The sequence below is a fragment of the Copidosoma floridanum genome, unplaced genomic scaffold (assembly GCF_036245765.1).
Source record: "Copidosoma floridanum isolate Cflo_tuat_1 unplaced genomic scaffold, Cflo_Japanese_pri ptg000030l, whole genome shotgun sequence".
Lineage (NCBI taxonomy): Eukaryota > Metazoa > Arthropoda > Insecta > Hymenoptera > Encyrtidae > Copidosoma > Copidosoma floridanum.
In genome coordinates, this window is record NW_028321907.1 from 12,908,867 (window position 1) to 12,928,267 (window position 19,401).

At 39.4% G+C, this 19,401-nt stretch overlaps 1 protein-coding gene across 1 annotated transcript; it reads right to left on the reverse strand.

Moving 5' to 3' along the window:
• Nucleotides 1-6,596: 6,596 nt before the first annotated feature.
• Nucleotides 6,597-17,530, reverse strand: Lcch3 (Ligand-gated chloride channel homolog 3). Its single transcript, XM_014358139.2, has 9 exons — nucleotides 17,337-17,530; nucleotides 16,731-16,840; nucleotides 15,583-15,650; nucleotides 13,134-13,279; nucleotides 11,457-11,614; nucleotides 10,121-10,405; nucleotides 8,668-8,901; nucleotides 7,694-7,995; nucleotides 6,597-6,997 (listed from the first exon to the last, which is right to left on the reverse strand). The coding sequence occupies exons 1-9, from the start codon at nucleotides 17,462-17,464 to the stop codon at nucleotides 6,845-6,847; spliced, it is 1,584 nt and encodes a 527-aa protein (XP_014213625.2). The 5' UTR covers nucleotides 17,465-17,530; the 3' UTR covers nucleotides 6,597-6,844.
• Nucleotides 17,531-19,401: the final 1,871 nt, after the last annotated feature.

Below are 19,401 nucleotides of genomic sequence, written 5' to 3' on the forward strand. Positions count from 1 at the left end.
TATTTATTATTATTGTTATTTTTGTTTTTGTTATTATTGAAACGAGAGTGCGTGTATTTTTGTCATCAAAGTATATAATATATACGCGAAACAAACCAAGTTAAGTAGAAAAAGAGAGCGCGATGATGCATCGGTCGGAGCGCGCAGGCTTTTAATCTCTCGCACAAGCTCTCCCGTTGATAACGTCATAACATATACCCTCTCTCTGCCCCTCCCACACCTATATATACGCGGCTTCCGATTATTATATTTGCTCTGCGTTCCAAGTATACCCGCGCGCATGGAAACTGTCTCTTTCTACGCACATCTATCGGCAATGCTCGCGGAAAACTTTACATCTATGCAAGTATACACGCGCATGCATAAGTGCTTCTGTTTACTACGCATCAATGATGCTGTGGAACCGCTCGCGCCTCTGGATATCCCCTACAAGTATTGTACACGAAGTAGAAACTTTTAATCCAACCTCGAAGATTAACAAAGCCGAGACCTTTGGAGTATGAGATTTTTCTCCGACTGCACTTTTTATAAACACACCTATACATGTTTGTTTAATTGAAATCGCTTCAATACTCACTGGTTTTATTGCGCTCTGCCTTGACACGCCGTCGCCTTGATGTTTTGTTTTATTGACTCGTGTGTTGCAATACCCGAGCGTGATTTGTTCTTTAAAACTCACTCGGTTGAAATCGGTGCGACTCAGCGTTGTGTTTTCGTTTCAATTTCTTAGTTTGAAAAATCTGATGATGGGTTTTTCTTTTTCCTTATTGGTAAACACAATGAAACTATTGCCAATCACATCGGCGGAGCTTCGTAGCCGAGAATAATTAAAATCAATTTTACAAGTAATGGGCTACGCGAATAAGCTTAGATTGGTACACTCGGGGCTTTTAACGTGTTGCGTACACGAAGAGGAAAAAAACAACAAAAGCGTTTAACGCGTGAGACTCTACACGCGCATTTGTCATGGTAAAAACCCCGTGCATTGCAGTGTTTTTGCAACAAACGCTGCGGAGAGCGTTACTATAGTGTTGGCCATTTTTTGCGCTTCTGTCTCTCTCGTGTACAATTTCCTCTGCTGCAACCGCAAGATCCATTTTGTACTAATCTATTTATCTCTTTACATAAAAATACTTTATTTATTATAGTATCAGGATGTCTTATTATAAGCTGGTTCGCAAGCCTACACCTACCAAGAGTATCAAGCTCTGCATGCGCTGCCGTCCAATAGAATCGGACGGCGGATCTCCCAAACGCTTGGTGCCGCTATTTTCCTACTTTGGGGAGCCTGGCCACCTAAAATAAGAGAGCAACGGCACCAACGCATTGGGAGCGCTGCACGTATCAGTTTTGAGAAGCTAGCACTTCCAACTTTTTTCCAGTGCATGGCTTCTGCTGATCACTCCTTCGAGGATCACTAGTGTGTTGACCCACAAGTGGCGAACCCATTGGATGGAAGTAGAACTAAAACCAGACATCAGTTTTATTTTCAATCCAACTTTTCTACCAACTCAACTTCTGAGCGAACTAATTGTAGTTTTCCTAAGTTTTTAGGGTTTATAATTTGTCCCAACATTTGAACAATGTTGTCTGTTACTTTTTTTTTCTTTCTTTTTATCAGCTTGACAATAAGGTTCCGATACCTTAGACATATTTAAAGAGAATTTGCGTTATATTCTTTAGTAAAACGTATGAAATAAAACAGGTGTTATCTTTCAAAAAATATGATATTAAAAAATGGTAAAATAACTTAAAAGCGAAAATTGATATTTTCTCGCAATGTTTTCCTGTGCACATTTTCATCTCGTCCAAAAAAAAAAAAAAAAAGCGAATATCACAAACAGCAAATTCAAGGTTCCCCCAGTCGTTCGCGATTTCTCATATCAAAGTCACGCAACGTCATAATATTTATCGAAGCCGATGTGACACGAGAGTTTCAGCTGTATGTGATTTAGTTTCGACTTAGTGTATACAGTACAGCTATGCCAGTGGTGCTACATAACAGCAGCTGCGTCATGGCCAAAGCATCAGTAGTGATAAAACGAGGAAACGCATTTTTATCGCCTACCTATTGTTAAATTATCATCAGAATGTTAATGAAGTGATAAAAATTAAAATTAAATATTAAAAATTCAATAGAGTAAGGGTCAATGGAAAAAGAATGAAAAATTGATATTTTATTTTTTTCGTCACAATACCTTTATTATTATCATTACTTTTTTTTCACTTTGTTTTTAACTCAGCTGATCCCTGAACGTGAATTTGGGCTTACTCTTTTTTTTTTCAAATCTATCATAATATCGTATTATATACAAAGTCGCAGTGTGTGTCTGTGGCATCAAGTATACATTAAAAATAAATCAATTATTTATCAACGATCTTTTTTATTATTACTCTTCGCGACCACGTTGCTGCAGTCGCTTGGATCTGTTACATTATCGTGTAGGCGTCAAGAGGTTAAATCTTACAGTTCGTTTATTGTGTTCCCTAAAAATGCTCGTATACTTTTTTTTTTGTATTTCACATTTACTTATGCTTTTTTTTTAAATTTTGTTTCATTAACTTTTTTCCTCAGTTTTTGTACATCCATCGATCACGCACCCCCCTCTCGTACACACTCTCAACATTGATAAACTTTTTTTTTATAGTACGCTACACACGTGTAAGTTTAATAATTCTTTTAATCAGACGTTTGGGTACATGTATACTTAATCCTTCAATTTGGTCTGTCATACGGTTCGAATGCATCGTCGATCAATCAATTTTTATTAATTTCGTTCGACGATAAAACGCTTACAGTTTTTTGCCCTTGTTTTCTTCGACGTTTATTTTTAGATTTATCATTGTCCTCCTTTCGATGATTTTCTCGTACCCTAAAACTAATTTCTCGCAATGAAGACATGAATTTTGACTTTCGTAAAACCGTGAATAGAGAGTTCCCTCGAAAATGAATAAACTCATTCGTCAAGAGCATTTATAACGAGGTTATCATCTAATACACAGTGCCAAGTCTCATTTTCTCCGCTGATGCTCTACTCCAGTTAATTAGAACAATCGAGATGCACAACACTAGTGAAACAATGTCAATTATAATATAATATTCTCTATCAGTGCGTTTTAATAAACATAATAAAATATGTTTGATTCCGTTCCTCGATAAATCTCTTACAGTTTTTTTTTTCAACCAGATCCTCAATTTTTTTTTTTTTTTTTTTTCTGGCATAAATTATTGTGTCATCAAAAGGCTTAAAAAAGCTTTTTTCAAGTAAAAGACAATATGTACTGATTCAGGAAAAATTTACGTATAATACTGTAAAAAAAACAGAATAGGCATAACACGTATTTTTTTAAGTTTACAAGATAACACGACAAGCTCTAAAGCGCCATGCGTAGGTGAATCTACAGGTGGCAAGGAATCTTAACCCGAGTTACACTTGTAAGCATCATATAAAAAGTTTTTCGAGCATCATAAGAGATAATTAATATCGTTTTGGACTTTGACACTGGTATAAATGAGATGTACCGTGTAATCTACTTTAAGAAGCCACGCGCAAATAGTGACATGTTAACATTGAAAAGTGTTGGTTATGCGGCTGCTGATAAAAATAGTCGAGTTTTTAATTTCTTGGTTGTATTCAGTGTGTTTGATTATTTAATTTTGAAAAAATCTACTTGCTTATCATTTTCGAGGACGACAAAACTTTCATGATAACATTTTTCAGAAGTAAAATATTTAAAACAGAACGAAGTATTGGACTCTGCTTAAGAAGCACAAAAAGAGCTTTTATACATATTTTAGATTCATGTTGATAAATTTAATCTAATTTATATATATAAGCATAACATGTACCACGAGTAATCATAAAAATGTTGATGATTCATTTTATAGCTACTTTGATTTCACGGCAGCTTCTGTATCGAGGTAAACCAACTCGTAAACTTGTGCCGCGTGCGCCAGACATAATATGTAAGAATTGTATCGTATACGTATCGCGTGCACAAGTTGTTGCCCCCCCCCCTTCTTTCGCCCTCCTTCGATAGTCATTGGCCCCAAGTATTATTTTTGAATAGAGTCTGTATATACGGATATAAAAATTTCACGTGTGGCCAATCACTGGTAGGGGGCCAACAATTGTATCGCTTCCCTCTGCATATGTATGCTAACAAATCGCAAAACAAATATCATGCCTGTGAGTGCAATCTCTGCTGGTGCCATATTTTCACGTGTTGTACGATCAACATGGTATATTCAGGCTTGATTAGGAACATATTGTCGTACGTTTTTTTTTTTTTTTTTGTCACCAATCACCAAACAATCCTCTTCATTTATATTTATTTAATTATTATTTTTTATTAATATGTATAATTCTCACGTAACATTCGATATAGATATGCTAATTGAATCGTACATACATTGTAACTACGATAAATTTTGTTTGTATAAGTTTTTTTTAAAGTTACGTTTTTTGCATATAATATGGTTGTAGCTTGGCTCGCATCTTATTTTAAAGTATATTATTATCATCTTTTTTTCTAATCCTACAATTATAGAGATGAATGTTGTGTGGAAATAAAATTAATTATAAATTTAACTCTGTAAACTCTCTAATTCTTAACTGTGTATTTTTTAAAATTATTTTTACAATTATTTGTTAATTTAATACAAAGGACTCGTCTAGCGATGATTGCGATGGCTCGATGATACATAAAATCTTCAACACAAGTTTTAACATGGTTAACCGTATTTTGTACAATATACATATCATATTATGATTCCTTTCGAAGGATGTACAAATATTTCAATATTTATATAAAAAACTCTGTAAATTGTGTACATCTATTATTTTTCATAATTTCTGAGGTTTGTGAATAAACTGTAACATATTAATATTCAACAGATCTATTTGTTTGGCTAAACGTTGCACGAATAAAAAATAAACCTTCTTTGCCTAGTAAAAAAATATAAGCTTCCACATTATTACAAGAGCACCAACAAAACTATATTATTATAACCAAATTATACTACAGTAATTTATGCAGTATGTATCTTTTATTATTAAAGATCTTTATCTATTTGGAATGTTATTAACAATTACATCATTGTATCAACAAAAATTCCTGTGACATTCGATCAAAAGCACTATGGTATATGATGAAGTTTTAACCATATTACAGATATATCATTTCCCTATGAGTTGCTATTTTTTTTTTTTATGTCTCAAACACCCATCATTATAATATTAGCTACGTTTTTTTTATAGTTACATTTTTTTTTTTTTTTTTTTCTTTTATACACCTTTTTTCTTAATAAGACGACGTCGATATTCGCTAACGATGCGATAATTTTTATTTTTTTATGGCAGCTTTTTAGATTGAAACTGGACCAGAAATACACGGTGATAGCAGAATCCATCGTATTATGCATACAAAAAAGAATTTGGATTACGTTCGAGAAGATAAGCGGATGCTTGTTTAATATTTTTATCAACGAGGCATGTCACGTGTTGATGAAAAATTCGGAACTAACATTGTTCGTTGATTTCTCGTTTATCTGAATGTAGGGTCATTTTTTTTAGTCTGACAAATTTTCCCAAGTGACAACAGAATTTTTAATAATAATAGTAATAATAATAATAATAATAATAATAATAATAATAATAATAATAATAATAATAATAATAAATTGTATCCTGCTATCATAGTACATGTAACGTCTTAGACCAGTTCCACTATTATATCAGTAATATATTAATAATTAATAATTGAGTACTTTCGATTGTATCGGCTAGTGTCATCGTGCATGGGTTTTTCATACGGTTCAAAAATGGCTTTAGATCCATTGGTGCATTTTATTTCTCAGAAATGCTTTCTTTCTAAACGTCGTTCAGTGCATATCAAACATATAGGGCCTTTTAATTTTCTCTTTACAATTTTGAACAATTTGCGTGACACTTATAGACATAATGTATATAGAACTGGCCCCCTGAAATACATTTATTTACGTGTTCCCAATATATTTAAGTTTTTCAATTTTCGTCCATCATGTCTATATCTGTAAGCAGTTCCACAAAAAAAAACTCAGAGTGTGTATCCAGTATTTTTTTAGTATTTCTATCTATTTTTTTTTATCTTGAGGGAAAAAAAATTTTTCGAATTATCAAAAGAAGTAAAACGTGTCTCAACAACAATTTTTTTTTTTAAACATAAATTATTTCTATAACTGAAGTTTTTTGGTCAACTCGCTCTTATAATCAAATCTTTGATGATTTTTCAAAACATTTTGAATACCTATAGACATTTTCAATGCTACATTTAATACTAATTGTTTTCTATAAAACTAAAAATCGTATTTTATTAAAGAGTTTTCAAATAAAACACAACGTATATTGTACCGCATATTGTATACCCAACAAATCACGAAAAACCATCAGCAATCGCAATACGATTATGATATTTACCCCTCTTTGTCCTCCACCATTATTATCATAATATTACTGTTATTATTGTTGATCAAACCCCATCACTTATTTCTATTGTTTCACTGGAAAATGATCGATCGGCCGATTAGCGCTTGTCTCAGCGTTCGTTCAATTTTTTCTTTTTCTAACTTAATAGAAGCCTGCAGTTTTCGCAAACCTACATAAATGTATATACTATTTAGTATACCCTCACAAACACAGACCACACCATTTTTTTTTTTTTTTTTCAAGTTCACTTTTCATATCTTATCATCGTGTAAATGTGCGTTTCATTTTCACGATACAAGGTGCAAGTATACGATGCAAGAGAGTCATGATAAGCATTTCGGGGCACACTTGGTTGCCACGCCTCTGCGGTTTTTCCCTCACAGGACGTAGAAGATCCAGTAGACGGCGTTGAACAACGTGAAACTCACCGGGAATATGATGCGCGAGTATTTGTCGATTAGATTGACATCCTTGATCTTCGGCATCGAGGCCTTGAGCACCGAGGCGCCGCGTTTTATCGCGTGCAGTACCTGTACAGGGATGATTTTTTTTTCGATCTTTAGTTTTTATTATTATTATTATTATTATTATTATTATTATTATTATTATTATTATTATTATTATTGAGTAAAATCGCATTGATCGAAAATGAAAAGGCATGCATGGGTATTGTATCGGTAATTGAGCCATTCGTTGAAGTAAACATCTTATGAAATATTTTGAAAAAGTCAACACAGGGAAACCATGAGTAAATTCGTCGATGTTGTTGAGATATTTTAGATTTGCATCATTTGGATAAATAGACTGCCAGCAGTTAATTTTTAACTTATACGTGAAAACACACCAGCTGTAGGTACATAATATACAACGTAACGAGTCAAGTATAGATCACAAAGAGTGAGATATCGTGAACGATGACAAACGTAAAACTTGCGAATGATTTTTTTCGACGATTAGGTGATACGAAAAAAAAACATTATTAATCAACTACGCAAGTTTTTATCCGATTTAGGGATCTCAAAACAACTTGGGTATATATATCCCGAGATACGTATACGAGAGATAATAATCCAACAGGTATAATCACGATTGCGGTCAAATGGTGAGCAAAATAAGCACCAATCGATGTAAAAATGATGAATAATCATCACGCCACTGGTTAAAAACGTCAAGCGCTACTCCTCCTGATTTTCAAGCCCAAATGAGAAAACAAAAAAACAACCGACCTTGGGTTTGGGCTGCCTCGCGCCCCTGTACCTCAACCCGGGGCTCTTGGCGTGTACGCTGTAACCAGGTGCTCGGGCGATCCGGAAGCTAGGGGGAAACTTGGCCGGGTCGTGGTGTTGGTGGTGGTGGTGCGGCTGCTGGTGCTGGAGCAGGGGGTCCCTGGTCGGGCCACCTGGTGTTCCCGCGACGCTGCTCAGGCCCGAGCGGTTCCTGATGCTCGGCAGTGGCGAGAGCCGCAGGTCCTGCAGCTCGATTATGTCCGCGTCCGTTGTACCGGGAAACGGGGAGCTTGCCTTGCTTCCTGTGTGCGATTCCAAGGACAATGGGGGAAGGTTTGTTACTTTTTTTTCCTCCTCATCAGTCTAGTGGCTTTTTTTTCCAATTGGGGAGGAACGGTGGATGAAACGGAGCTGGGGTAACTGAATGAAGCTTCTCTCGTGTAGGTCGGGGGATGGAAGATATTATGAATTTTTTTTCCATTGTAAAATGTATGGGAAAAAGCTACGGGTAGTAGTCAAAATTGTTCAAACTCAACGGAATGAAAAAAAAAAAAAAAAAAAAAAAAAGTTGGAATATTACAAGTTCAATCATAGAATTGGATATCGGAGGCCGAATAACATTCAGTTGGAAAAACACGAAAGTTATGACTCTACCATGTCTATTATTTGTATTTCGTGAATGAAAAACGTTGGATTTAATCTCGAGACTCGGACAATGAGCCACCGAAGGAGGCAATGTACTCTCTCGGCGAACCTTTTGCGACTCTTTTTAATTTTAAAATTGGCTATGTGTGAAAAAAAAGTTTTCGAGTCGAGACAAAAGACACTCTCATGCGTACATCAAGTGCTCGGACTCGAATGGTCAAAGGCGCGCGTGTCGCGTCAAAAACGAAGAAAGAAAGAAAGAAAGAAGGAGCTCTTTTTCTGGCGCGGCGCGCCGAAAGAAAGGAGCTCACTGTGAGCCATGCACCAACCGGTCTTTGAGGAGCAGATGGTCTTTTTCTCCTCGGTCTCTTTCTGCTTGCTCTTTTTCTTGGCCCGGGCGCCCCAGTAGGTGTAATTAACGGCCGCGTACTCGAGCAGCGCCGCGAACACAAAGACGAAACACATGACCAAGTAGATGTCGATGGCCTTGACGTAGCTGATGCGCGGCAACGAGCTCCTCACCCCCGTCGATATCGTCGTCATTGTCAGCACCGTCGTTATGCCTAGGATTATTATTATTATTATTGTTGTTGTTGCCATTTACTTTTAATACTATACACGCAATTAGATTAATATAGTAGGGAATGAAATACGGATAATAACCCTCCTTTTGTTTTATTGCAAATATGAAAGAGTGAAACGATTAAAGCTGTTACATTTTTTTTTAAAACAACTTCAATCTAAAAGATAAAACTGTTCAAGTACAATGATTTATCGTCTAAATTGAATTGTTGATCCCATGTATTATTCATTAGAGGTGGATGGTTGCGATGCAGTTGAGAGAGAGAGAGAGATGGATTTAGTTTTTCCGTGAGGTTGTTATTTCTCTGGGGTAAAATTGGAATTTTCAGTGAATTTTCACTTTCCTGGAAACACATGCGCGTCGACGATTTCGTTTTTTAATTGCATCTGTGATTTAAATGGCGCTTTTTTTTTTCTTTTCATCTGGCCAAATATCGATTGCGTTTATCTATTCATCATTTTGTTCATGAATAGTCACAAGTGAGTGTGTATACAACACGGGGGGTTCGCCAGAGTAATAGCGAGTCACTCCCACGAAATATCATCGCGAGGTTTTGCCTTCCTAGTCGACTCATAGACCGACAAGACGGACGCACGGCGCCGCAATGGAGTTTAATTGAAACTTTCCCAACAATAAAGATTTAATTGCGCCAATTGTACTCGGACTTGGAGTTTATTAGAGGAGGGGTACAGAGGGTACATGACGATCTGCATAGCCACCGAGGACAGCGGAGGGAAAATAAATGCATTGAACGAGGGCATTTGAATCGTAAATAAATTTAATTTAAACTCCCACGGTACACCCAACTTTTATTGCATTCAGATTTCTACCTCCTGACTTTGCGAGATATTTAGCAAGAAAGCCGGACGCATTAAAATACCGTACTTTGGGTCAAATTTAATAAAAAAATTGATCTTATACTTATGAAAAAGTTTAAACGAGAGCCAAGGTACAGGGGGGAGGAAAAAACCTTTTACCCTCGTGGCACGCAACAACACGGGCTGTGATACATAGCTCTTGGAAATTTTAAATTGCCGCATCGAGGAGAGGCAATCTCGCGCCCGACAAAAAGAGCCTTGCTACGCGATACACAATATATCAGGGGGGGTATACAGGTAAGTAAGTGTACGTGTGCGGCATGATAGCCAGCAGTTTAATCGTGTATGTATGTATAGGTGTAAAGGCGCGGGGATACGTACCGAGGGCGACGCGAGCGCTGGTGGCCTCGTGATTGATCCAGAAGCTGACCCAGCTGAGCATGACGATGAGAATGCTGGGGAGGTAGGTCTGGAAGACAAAGTAGCCGATGTTGCGCTGGAGCTTGAAGCTCAGCGAGAGCCGCTGATAGATGCCCGTGGCCAGTTTCTCCTTGCGGTCGTTCGTCTCGTACCCGATTATCGTGAACTGGGGCAACTCGGCCTCGTCGACGCCTCGCACCGGGGTCTCCTTCCACGCCATCACGACGTCCAACACCGTGTAACCGTCTGTGGACAAGGACGGGAAATGACTTCTCCGTGAGTAAAAAAAAAAAAGGCAACCAAACGCCGATTCTTTCCCTTCGTCCATTGTGCCCCGATGATCCGTGAAATTCACTACAAATTGACCCCGCTGTCCGTTTTTTTCGCAACAACTCTCAAGCCGATCAATTTAAGCTCGATTAATTATATGCGTACTCGCGAAAAAGGCCTCGGTGCGAATTTCAATTTCAATATTTTCCCCACACCCGCACACGGGAAAAAAAGGCGCTTGCTCGAGCTTTCTCCCCGTAAATCGGTGGTAATCCAACGTGCCCCCACTCGGTACTGGATATTAAAATGCATTAATCCGCGAAAATTCGGGCTCTCGAAAAAAAAGGTCTCTCCCCTCAAATGAAGTAGAACCCATCATTGAAAAAACGCCCTCTTAATCGTATAGGTGAGATTACAAAGGGCTTATGAGGCTCCGTACGCGCGTGTACGTACCTGTACGCTCGGGCTCTGCACCTCTGTTTCTGCGGGTAATCCTGTGGCTTTACCTGTCTGGATCTGCCCCGCCCCCCCCCCACCTCGCCATCACCCCTCTTCAGGGATGTAATAACGAAATGAATGGATTACAGCGACCCTCCCTGTCATACAGATACACGTACAGTGCCGACCAATCTGTGTTGCGTAAGCTCTGGTTTTCCTTCTCTTTATTTTTGACTCACGTGTTCCATTTAATGTATATAACTATAGTTGGCTAAGCGGTAACTCTTTCGATTGATGCAGGCGGTTTCATCGTTTCTTTGTCTCGAGTGGCAGTGCTTTGTCACTGCCATGCGGACGAGCCAAATGAAATCATCATCGGAATCATATTATCTTGTTTTACTCATTTACTCAGCCAAAGCTGGTATAGTTTGTTGTATGGTATATACCTTCCTCCCCTCCGTAAGTATATAAAGTATACAACAATTGATTTCACCAGTACGAAGTAGAAGAAGAAATTAAAAAAAAGAAAAAAAAAAAAAAAAAAAAAAAACAACAACAACTGAATAAAAAAAAGAAGGGGTGTACGTACAGCTCTCGATCTCGACGGTGCAGTTCTGGGAGTCGAGGGGGTAGTAGTGCAGGTCCATCATGCAGGCGAGGGTCGTGGTGAACCTCATGCCGTACGTCACCAGGCCGTCGCTCGCCAGCCGCACGAGCTTGTTGCGCTCCGTCACGTCGTGCAGGAAGCTATTCAATTTGCCGGGAACGCGGGGCCAAAACAAAGGAGAAAAACATTACTTGGAGGAACGAGAGATACACATGGATGAGCTTAAAAAAAAAAAAAAAAAAAATTGGGGGGTGGAGGGTGGACGGATACGCTAAAGTTGCGAGGTATACAGGGGGATATAGTTTTTTTTTTTTTTCTTTATCATGTACGTACAGATGGTGCCATAAAGTTCGAGACGATCGTCACCCGCTTATGTTTTGCCTCTCTTCTTTTTTTTTTTTTTTTTTTTTTTGCTACATGTAGAACAAAGTGTTTTTTGGTCTGGTGTAAAAAATAAAGGGATAAATGAGCGTAGATGTTTGTTCCCACAAGGGTGCCATAAGACAATCGATGCTCTCACGATTTATTGGCTCAAAATCCAACAGAGAGAGCAATTGCGATCGCCGATACAACAGATCAACACCGACGCGCAAAGAGATAACTGTCACACAGACGAGAGGGTTGCAGAACAAACGACGGCAGACAAAAGACAGCGCACAGAGAGAGGCGGCGTGTGTGACAAAGGATTGGCGAACGAGAATGTATATATAGGTGCATGAGGCAGGCAGGCAATTCTCTCTTGGATGATGCGCTCGAGATGCTGATGCAAAATGGAAAGGCAAGAGAGAGAGAGAGAGAGAGATAAGATAAATCGGAGCACAGGCACACGTGCCCGGCTGTTAATGAAGAGGGAGGGAGTTGGATTGTGTGTGTATGTACGACGACGAGGGTAGACGTCGCACTTTTTGTGCCTTAGAACGCATATGTACATGTATACACACAGACACACACGTGCCATACAGAGAGCCTTTTTCTTGCCCATTGACGGTCGCGTCTCGCATCGGGGCTCCGCGGTGCATGATGAAAAAAAAGGCGAAAAGAAAATGAAGAAGAAGCAAAGAGATCCACAAGGGGGGGGGGGAGGAAGAGCGAATGGGGTCAGAGTGCCGAGAACTCTTGCCTTTTAGAGAGAACTATTTTGCATGAGGCCCCGCTTAACCCACATTCGCCCTCCTCCTCCTCCCCCCGGGCTCTGTCTTCCTTTCGCGCCGTTCTTTCTTCCCCCCTCCCCCTCCCCTCGCCCGCTCCGTTCTTTCTTCCTTCCTACTCTTCGTCGTGATCCACCCTTTGTCCGTAGGAGAGGGCAAATTGATTCGGCTGCATCTGTGTAGTATAGGCGCCTATATGCATGTGGCACCCTTAATCCGGCTAATCTGGTCTTGGCTGCTCGATAGGTCTTCCTATCGGCGATATTGTTGGGTGGTTGCGCTTTTTTTCGTACTTTGCTTTTGATTTTGAATTGGGTGTGTGTGTGTGTGCGTGTGTGTGTGTGTGTGCACGCTTTCGGGAAAAAATCAATGGCAACGTTCGACTATTTGAAAAAACAACGAATGGGGGCAAACAAATATATATATGTATTCTTTCGGAAATCGTAATGAGGATCGAGGAAAAAAATGAAAAAAAAAAAAATAGAGTACAAAGGGGGAATAAGTAACTTACCTGTGCTTGTCGTTGGCAAAAAAAGTGTCCGGCACCCAGATTTTTTCGGCGAAATCCCCGCTGAGCGTGAGAATTTCTTTTTCCTGTGAGAAAGCCAGCCTCTCGTCCGTCCAATATTGATTGAGGTACATCGTTATCGTGTAATCCTGCGAACATTCGTATTCGCCCCATCCCCATTTACATAGTCCCTTCGGGCATTCGTCATCAATAATAATAGACTGCTGGTGTTTGCGAGATCAATTTTTTTTTTTTTTTTCTTTTTTTCTTTTTTTTCCGACAAAAGTGTTATATAGGTATGTAAATATCATCGGACACGTCTGACTATATCTGGCTTTTACTACTTGCGGTGATTTTTTTTTTTTTTTTCTTTCTTCCCAAAGTTTTATGATTTATTGCTTCCTTCTTCTCTTTGACGTAAAATATCTACTGGATTGTCCTCGTAAGTAACATCAATATCAAACTTTGCCCCTATATCCTCGAAATATCCCTCTTCCGTGAGATTACATATTTCGGGTTTGAATTTTTTTTCGTAGGTTCATCATTTCACTCTTTCATCCAAGTAGACATGTTTAAGAAAATTTGAAAATACCATCGAGTATTTCACCTCCACATCGTTATAATTTTACGTTGATTCAAGTTTTTGAATTTAAAACGTCATTTATGCTACTTTGTGGGGTTTTTTTTTTTTTGTATCTTCGGACGTGTACTTTCACAGATGACCCCATCTTATTTACTTTTTCTGCACGACAGTCATTTAATGAGAAAACCAGCGTTATTGTGATTATCTATACACGTACATTGCAGCTAATACATCGCATTTCCAGAGTCTCGTACTGCTTACTACACTATACGTTAAAGGTCTCGATAAGTGAGCGATCGAGAGAAAGTTATCGACAGATCTTGTTGGCATCAATAAACGCCCCAAATTTTTTTATTTATTTATTATTTATTATTTATTTTTTTTTTTTTCATTTTCCTCACCAAGAGTACAACCTGCTGACGTGGATGGATAGTACAGATAGCCACACAATACATGAGTAATCTGTACTCTCTATTCTGCAGTATCGTTTGCACGCCCGTCTGTCACGTATAGTATCTTACATGTAAACGCGTGAAATTTTTTTTTTTTTTTTTTCAAATATAACATGCCTCAAAAAAGACCAGTAATACACGTCACTTTCACACTTTTATCTCGAGCCTATGAAGTATTCTCGTTGTTTATCACACGGCTTTTCGGCTCTACTCTATACGTATATACATCACTGAATACCGAGAAGACGGGAAATTCACAGCTTGGGGCTCTCCGATAACAGTGCAACGTGAGCGTGTGATTGATGCATTGTATGTATCGCTCGGTACAACGTATACCATGCATGTTAGAGAAAAAAAAAGGCCTCTGATTAGAGCGCGTTCTCGAGGTTGAGGATTTTCGCACAAACGTAATCGGGGCTCTTGAGAGATTAGGAATATGGAACGAGCGCTGTTGGGCAACGTTGTTGTTTTGATACATAATTTACACGCGGCGATGGTACTTATCGCAGTAGCGGGGAAGTGTTGGGAATCGAGTTTTTTTTTAAATCGACGGGTTGATTGATATTCTCGGGGAAAGTGTGGCGTTTAAGTCTTAACGATTCCAAGAAAAAATAAAACAAATTTTGTACGTCACTTACGTCGCAAGACTAGAAAGCGAAATTTCGATGAAAAGGTCGCGAGGGCGTAAACGTGCACTGCACACTCGTGTGTGATATTCCATGCTCTATCGTTTCCGCGAGTTTACGAATTCACGGTCAATGAAAAGTAGGTCGAAAACCATTCGAGCGAGCTTGACACCGAGAAGTGGAGCACCTACACGGAGGCCAGAGTCAATTATCGGATTATACCAGCAAGTTTGTACCCTTGCGATGAATCTTTTCGCCTCCAGTTATGTTTTTTTTTTTTTTTTTTTTTTCTTTTTCATTACCTACACTGCGCAAATATACAGTTTTCAACATAGCGTATTTTTCATTTCAGCTGCCGTCCCCTCTATTTTCATTAAACTGTTCTGCCTTTATTTTGGTTTCGTTTCACGCGTGCACGACCGAGTAGAAATCCACTCCGGCGGACACCGTTTGACCATTTATTACCTCGGAGTGCAATCAAGTCCCCTGGACGCTAAACGCTTCGCTCGCTCTCTCTCTCTCTCTCTCTTTGCGCTTCTCGTCCTTTTGATCCGCGTGGATCGAGAAATTTTTGCCGCGCTCTTATTGCCCCCTTTGCCCTGATATATCCTTTTAAATAGTCAAACGGACCTCGAATATTGCAGTTTCTCATCAAATCACTCGTGCAGTGACATTTTGTGACAAAATACGTGTTTTGTTTACTTTTCGATACACGATACGTGGGTGCACATGCATTGCAATTATATTCCAGCAATGTTCAAAGTAATATCTGATTGTCGTAGTAAACTCACCATGTTGACTTCTGATATAGCGTCGAAACTCGCTATCGTGAGATCCATTTCGACGTACAAGGGCTCACCTTGAACAGTAATAATAGATTGTACTTCTTTAATTGTATGTGATGCAACATTCTACGGAAATTTTCGCATTGAATTTTTGTTTTTTCAAAGATACCAGAGCTCTCAATCTCTGAGACAGCCGCACCGTTCAACCACGACACGTACAATCACATCAGCAATATCCTAAATTAAAAAAAAAAAAGCAAAAAAAAAAAAAAAAATACTGAAAGAACCAACGAAAATACAATATGAGGACGCGCTCACGAAGACACGGATGATCCAATATCATCCCCTTCGGTAGCATCGCACGTGCGCCTGATTTCCTCTCGACAAGACAGGAATATCTGTATACCCATACAGTACGTGCACAGGGGCAGGGGACAGCTATGTATATACAAATACGGCAATAAGACGCGAGAGCGCTCGACCATCACCGGGAGTCACGTTCAATTAAACGAACTCCGAACCGAATAATCCCGCGAACCGGAGGTAACTGTGCGGTGTGTGTGTATGTGTGTATGTGTGTGTGTGCCTCGGCTGCTGCAAATTCAATCAGGCGTGTCCGGCTAGCAATCAGAAGATGAGTGCCGTCATCGCTATAGGGTCGTTAATCGCGTTACGTCGCTTGTAAAATTTCTGGTTATTTTGTACTTCCAGTGTGACTTGCTTTTTTTAATTTGTTTTTCTCCCCCCCCCCCACTTGATTCATTGCACGAGAAATGATCGATTGATTTCAGCGAGGAGCTGAACAAAGGGAGATTCGTTGGACAGAGAACAGGAGCCACCGATATGGGGTGTATGTACAAATGCAGTCTGTACATGGAGTGACCGAGTTTGCAGGTTTTGTTTGCAGGTCAGCGGTCCCTCTGCCGATTCAAAGTTTTTTTTTAGTCCCGGTTTTGGCCACATTCTTGTTTTCTCTTTTTTTTTTTTTTTTTTTTTTTTTGAAATCGAAAATCCCTCGATCCTTCGTCAAGAATAATCGGCAACCCAAAGCCAATTTACGCGACCAGCGGTCCAATGGCAGTCGCGTATGATATTTCACCCAGTGGGTTACTGTACATAGTACAATAATATATGACATGTACAGAAAAACTTACCACCGAAATTCGGCCTGAGTCGTATGTCGTAGCCGTCGAGGATCCTCGAGATCGTTTGCGTCACGTTCGCCAGTCTGTCGGTGATCTCCGTCGAGTCGCTCTGCAAAAAACTGAGATGCACCGAGTAATAGTCAAATACATTCTTTTCATGTGTACTGTGTATCCTTACACAAGCCCTATACGTTATATATTGTTTAATTTTTAACCGCGCCCACGTGCTCGGGAACTCTCAACGAGTTTGAGCATCGGTTTCGAGGACCGAATGAACGACGCGTTTACGCGCTGTGTATGAATTATCTATACCTTTTCGTTTCATTGAGACGAATTTGGTATACTTGATCTTGTAAATTATGTAGATTTTTGTTTTTTATCTATGTTCTTGTATCGTATACTCGACTAAAATTGGTTTTTTTCATTGATTAACGTTCCTTTGTTCTCGCAGCAACTACCGATTTTACCAAGATTCGCGCGCAAATGAAGTAAACAAGCATATATTGGGGGGAAACGGCTATTTTCGTGTCACGTAAAATAATGCCAATTAAGCATGTAATGATTAAACAAACAAAAAAACAAAAAAAAAACTTGGTACAAAAGAAGCGTGTATACCAGGCCGCCCTGTGGGACAAGTCCGCAGCAAAGAGTATGAGCACGAGCCCACCGGCCAATAGTCCTCCCGGCAGTCTCGTCATCGTCTTACTGGCGCTGCAGCCAAAGACGAGAAACACCAGCGGCATCAGCTTACAGACGGTACCCACTGCTCACTCCTGCCACGTCGTTTACGTCCCTCCGGCTGATCTTGATCAAAGCAGATGGATCCACGGCTCCGACCGGCCTCCTGTACGAACATTCATTTCATGACTTTGGTCCAAAGCTACGTATGACAAGTGTGTACACGTATACCGAAGGGAAAACGGTACGTGCTCTTTGTTTTTTCGTGGATGAGGGTGTATAAAAACAGCCCCGCTCGCGCGCGCTTATAATTGATTAGTCGACGGTGTTTTTTACGACAGATATTATGTCGACTCGCCCTTCCGGGGTTCATTGATTTATCACGGGTATGCATAATGAGTTTATTGCTCCTGAATAATTTTTTACCTCTTATTGCTACCTTTTAGCTATGAATGTATGGTGCGTGTTTTTATTTTACGGGCCCTCTATAGGGCTTGTTGCTTCGTTTTTTTTTTTTTTTTTTTTTTTTTTTTTTTTTTTTTTTTTTTTTGTAAATAACAAACAAAAAAAAGTACAAAGATGAGTTTGATGAACTATGTGCGCAGTAATTAACAAAGTTGGGATTCTTGCAGTTAGTCCTGCACGCCGCGAGGCATCCCAATCTAAATTACCTCGCTCGACATCGACCCTCGGGTGTGCGTATATATAATATAGCCTATTAGGTTTCGAGCTACAACTATGTCCGGTAGTTTTGGGGGAATTTTCGCTCTTTCGATCCATCCGTTGGTTCGTTGAAGAGGATAAAAATCCTAGTTTCGCAAGACAAAGAAACTGAATAAAAAAAACTTAAGCTAAAAAAAAAAAAATTTAATTTACCCCTTGGTGAACATGACTGAAGATAATTTCAGCGAATCAAAGCGATCTCGCGAATAGATTTTCTTTTTTTCAACGTCCTCATGACTTGAATTATATGCACGTGCCGCTTCACTCGAAAAGTCGATTATTGCCATTCGAGGGAAATTAGACCTGTACTGCCATACGAGCAGCACACTCGGGCGTTTCGTGAGAAAAATATTGCAACTATTCAGTCCTTTTATAGCTGGTCGAGACATCTCGCTGCGCTATTCATTTTCTTTGTAACGAATTCTTTACTTGAACATATACGCATTGAAGGAAAAGAAGAAAAAAAAAGCACTCGACACATGTGTAACATAGTGAGTGGATGCAGGCAAGAGAGAAGAAACAAAAAAAAAAAAAAAAAAAAAAAGAAAAAAAAGAAAAGAAAAAAGAAAAAGTTATATTTAATACACCCACTTGACAGATTTTTCAGCGCAAGGCTTCTCTCGGTCACTTGACCACACGAGTGTATTAATATGTATCCACCCCCGCTCTGTAGTCCCTCGAAAATCCACGTCAGCGAAAATTGAAAAAAAAGTGACACGATTTTCACAGCCAAGAGAGCATCGTCCATTAACTTCACTGCTCGTATATACACGCGAGCACGGGGGTAAGAAAAAAGGTCTTACGTAAAACTCTCTTTCGCGACTTGTCTGACAAAATCATCTCGACACACTTGATTTCCAATGAAAAAACAAAAGAAAAAAAAAAAAAAAAAACAAGAACGCGTTCACCGCTCGCACTTGAATGCACAAAATCTGTATGTCGAGCGAGCGTCGTGCACTGAATTTCGCCAGATTCGCTGATTAGCGTGTCATCAGATGGACCAAACACGCGCGCGCGCGTACACGACAGTATAGGCGGGATCATGCGAGGCGAGAATCCAGGGCAATGTCATTATCACGGGTTTTCAGGCTCGAGCGACCATACGTGTAGCCGGAGCGCCGGACGCAATCTTGAGCTACACTACTCGCGATCGCTCGCTCCACGGGAGATGCTTGTATTCACGACCTCCCTCGTAGAAAAAAAAAAAAAAAAAAAAAAAAAACAGAGGTGTAAAACAAGAAGAGGAAGGAGAAGATGAAAAAACTCACCTAATAACTCG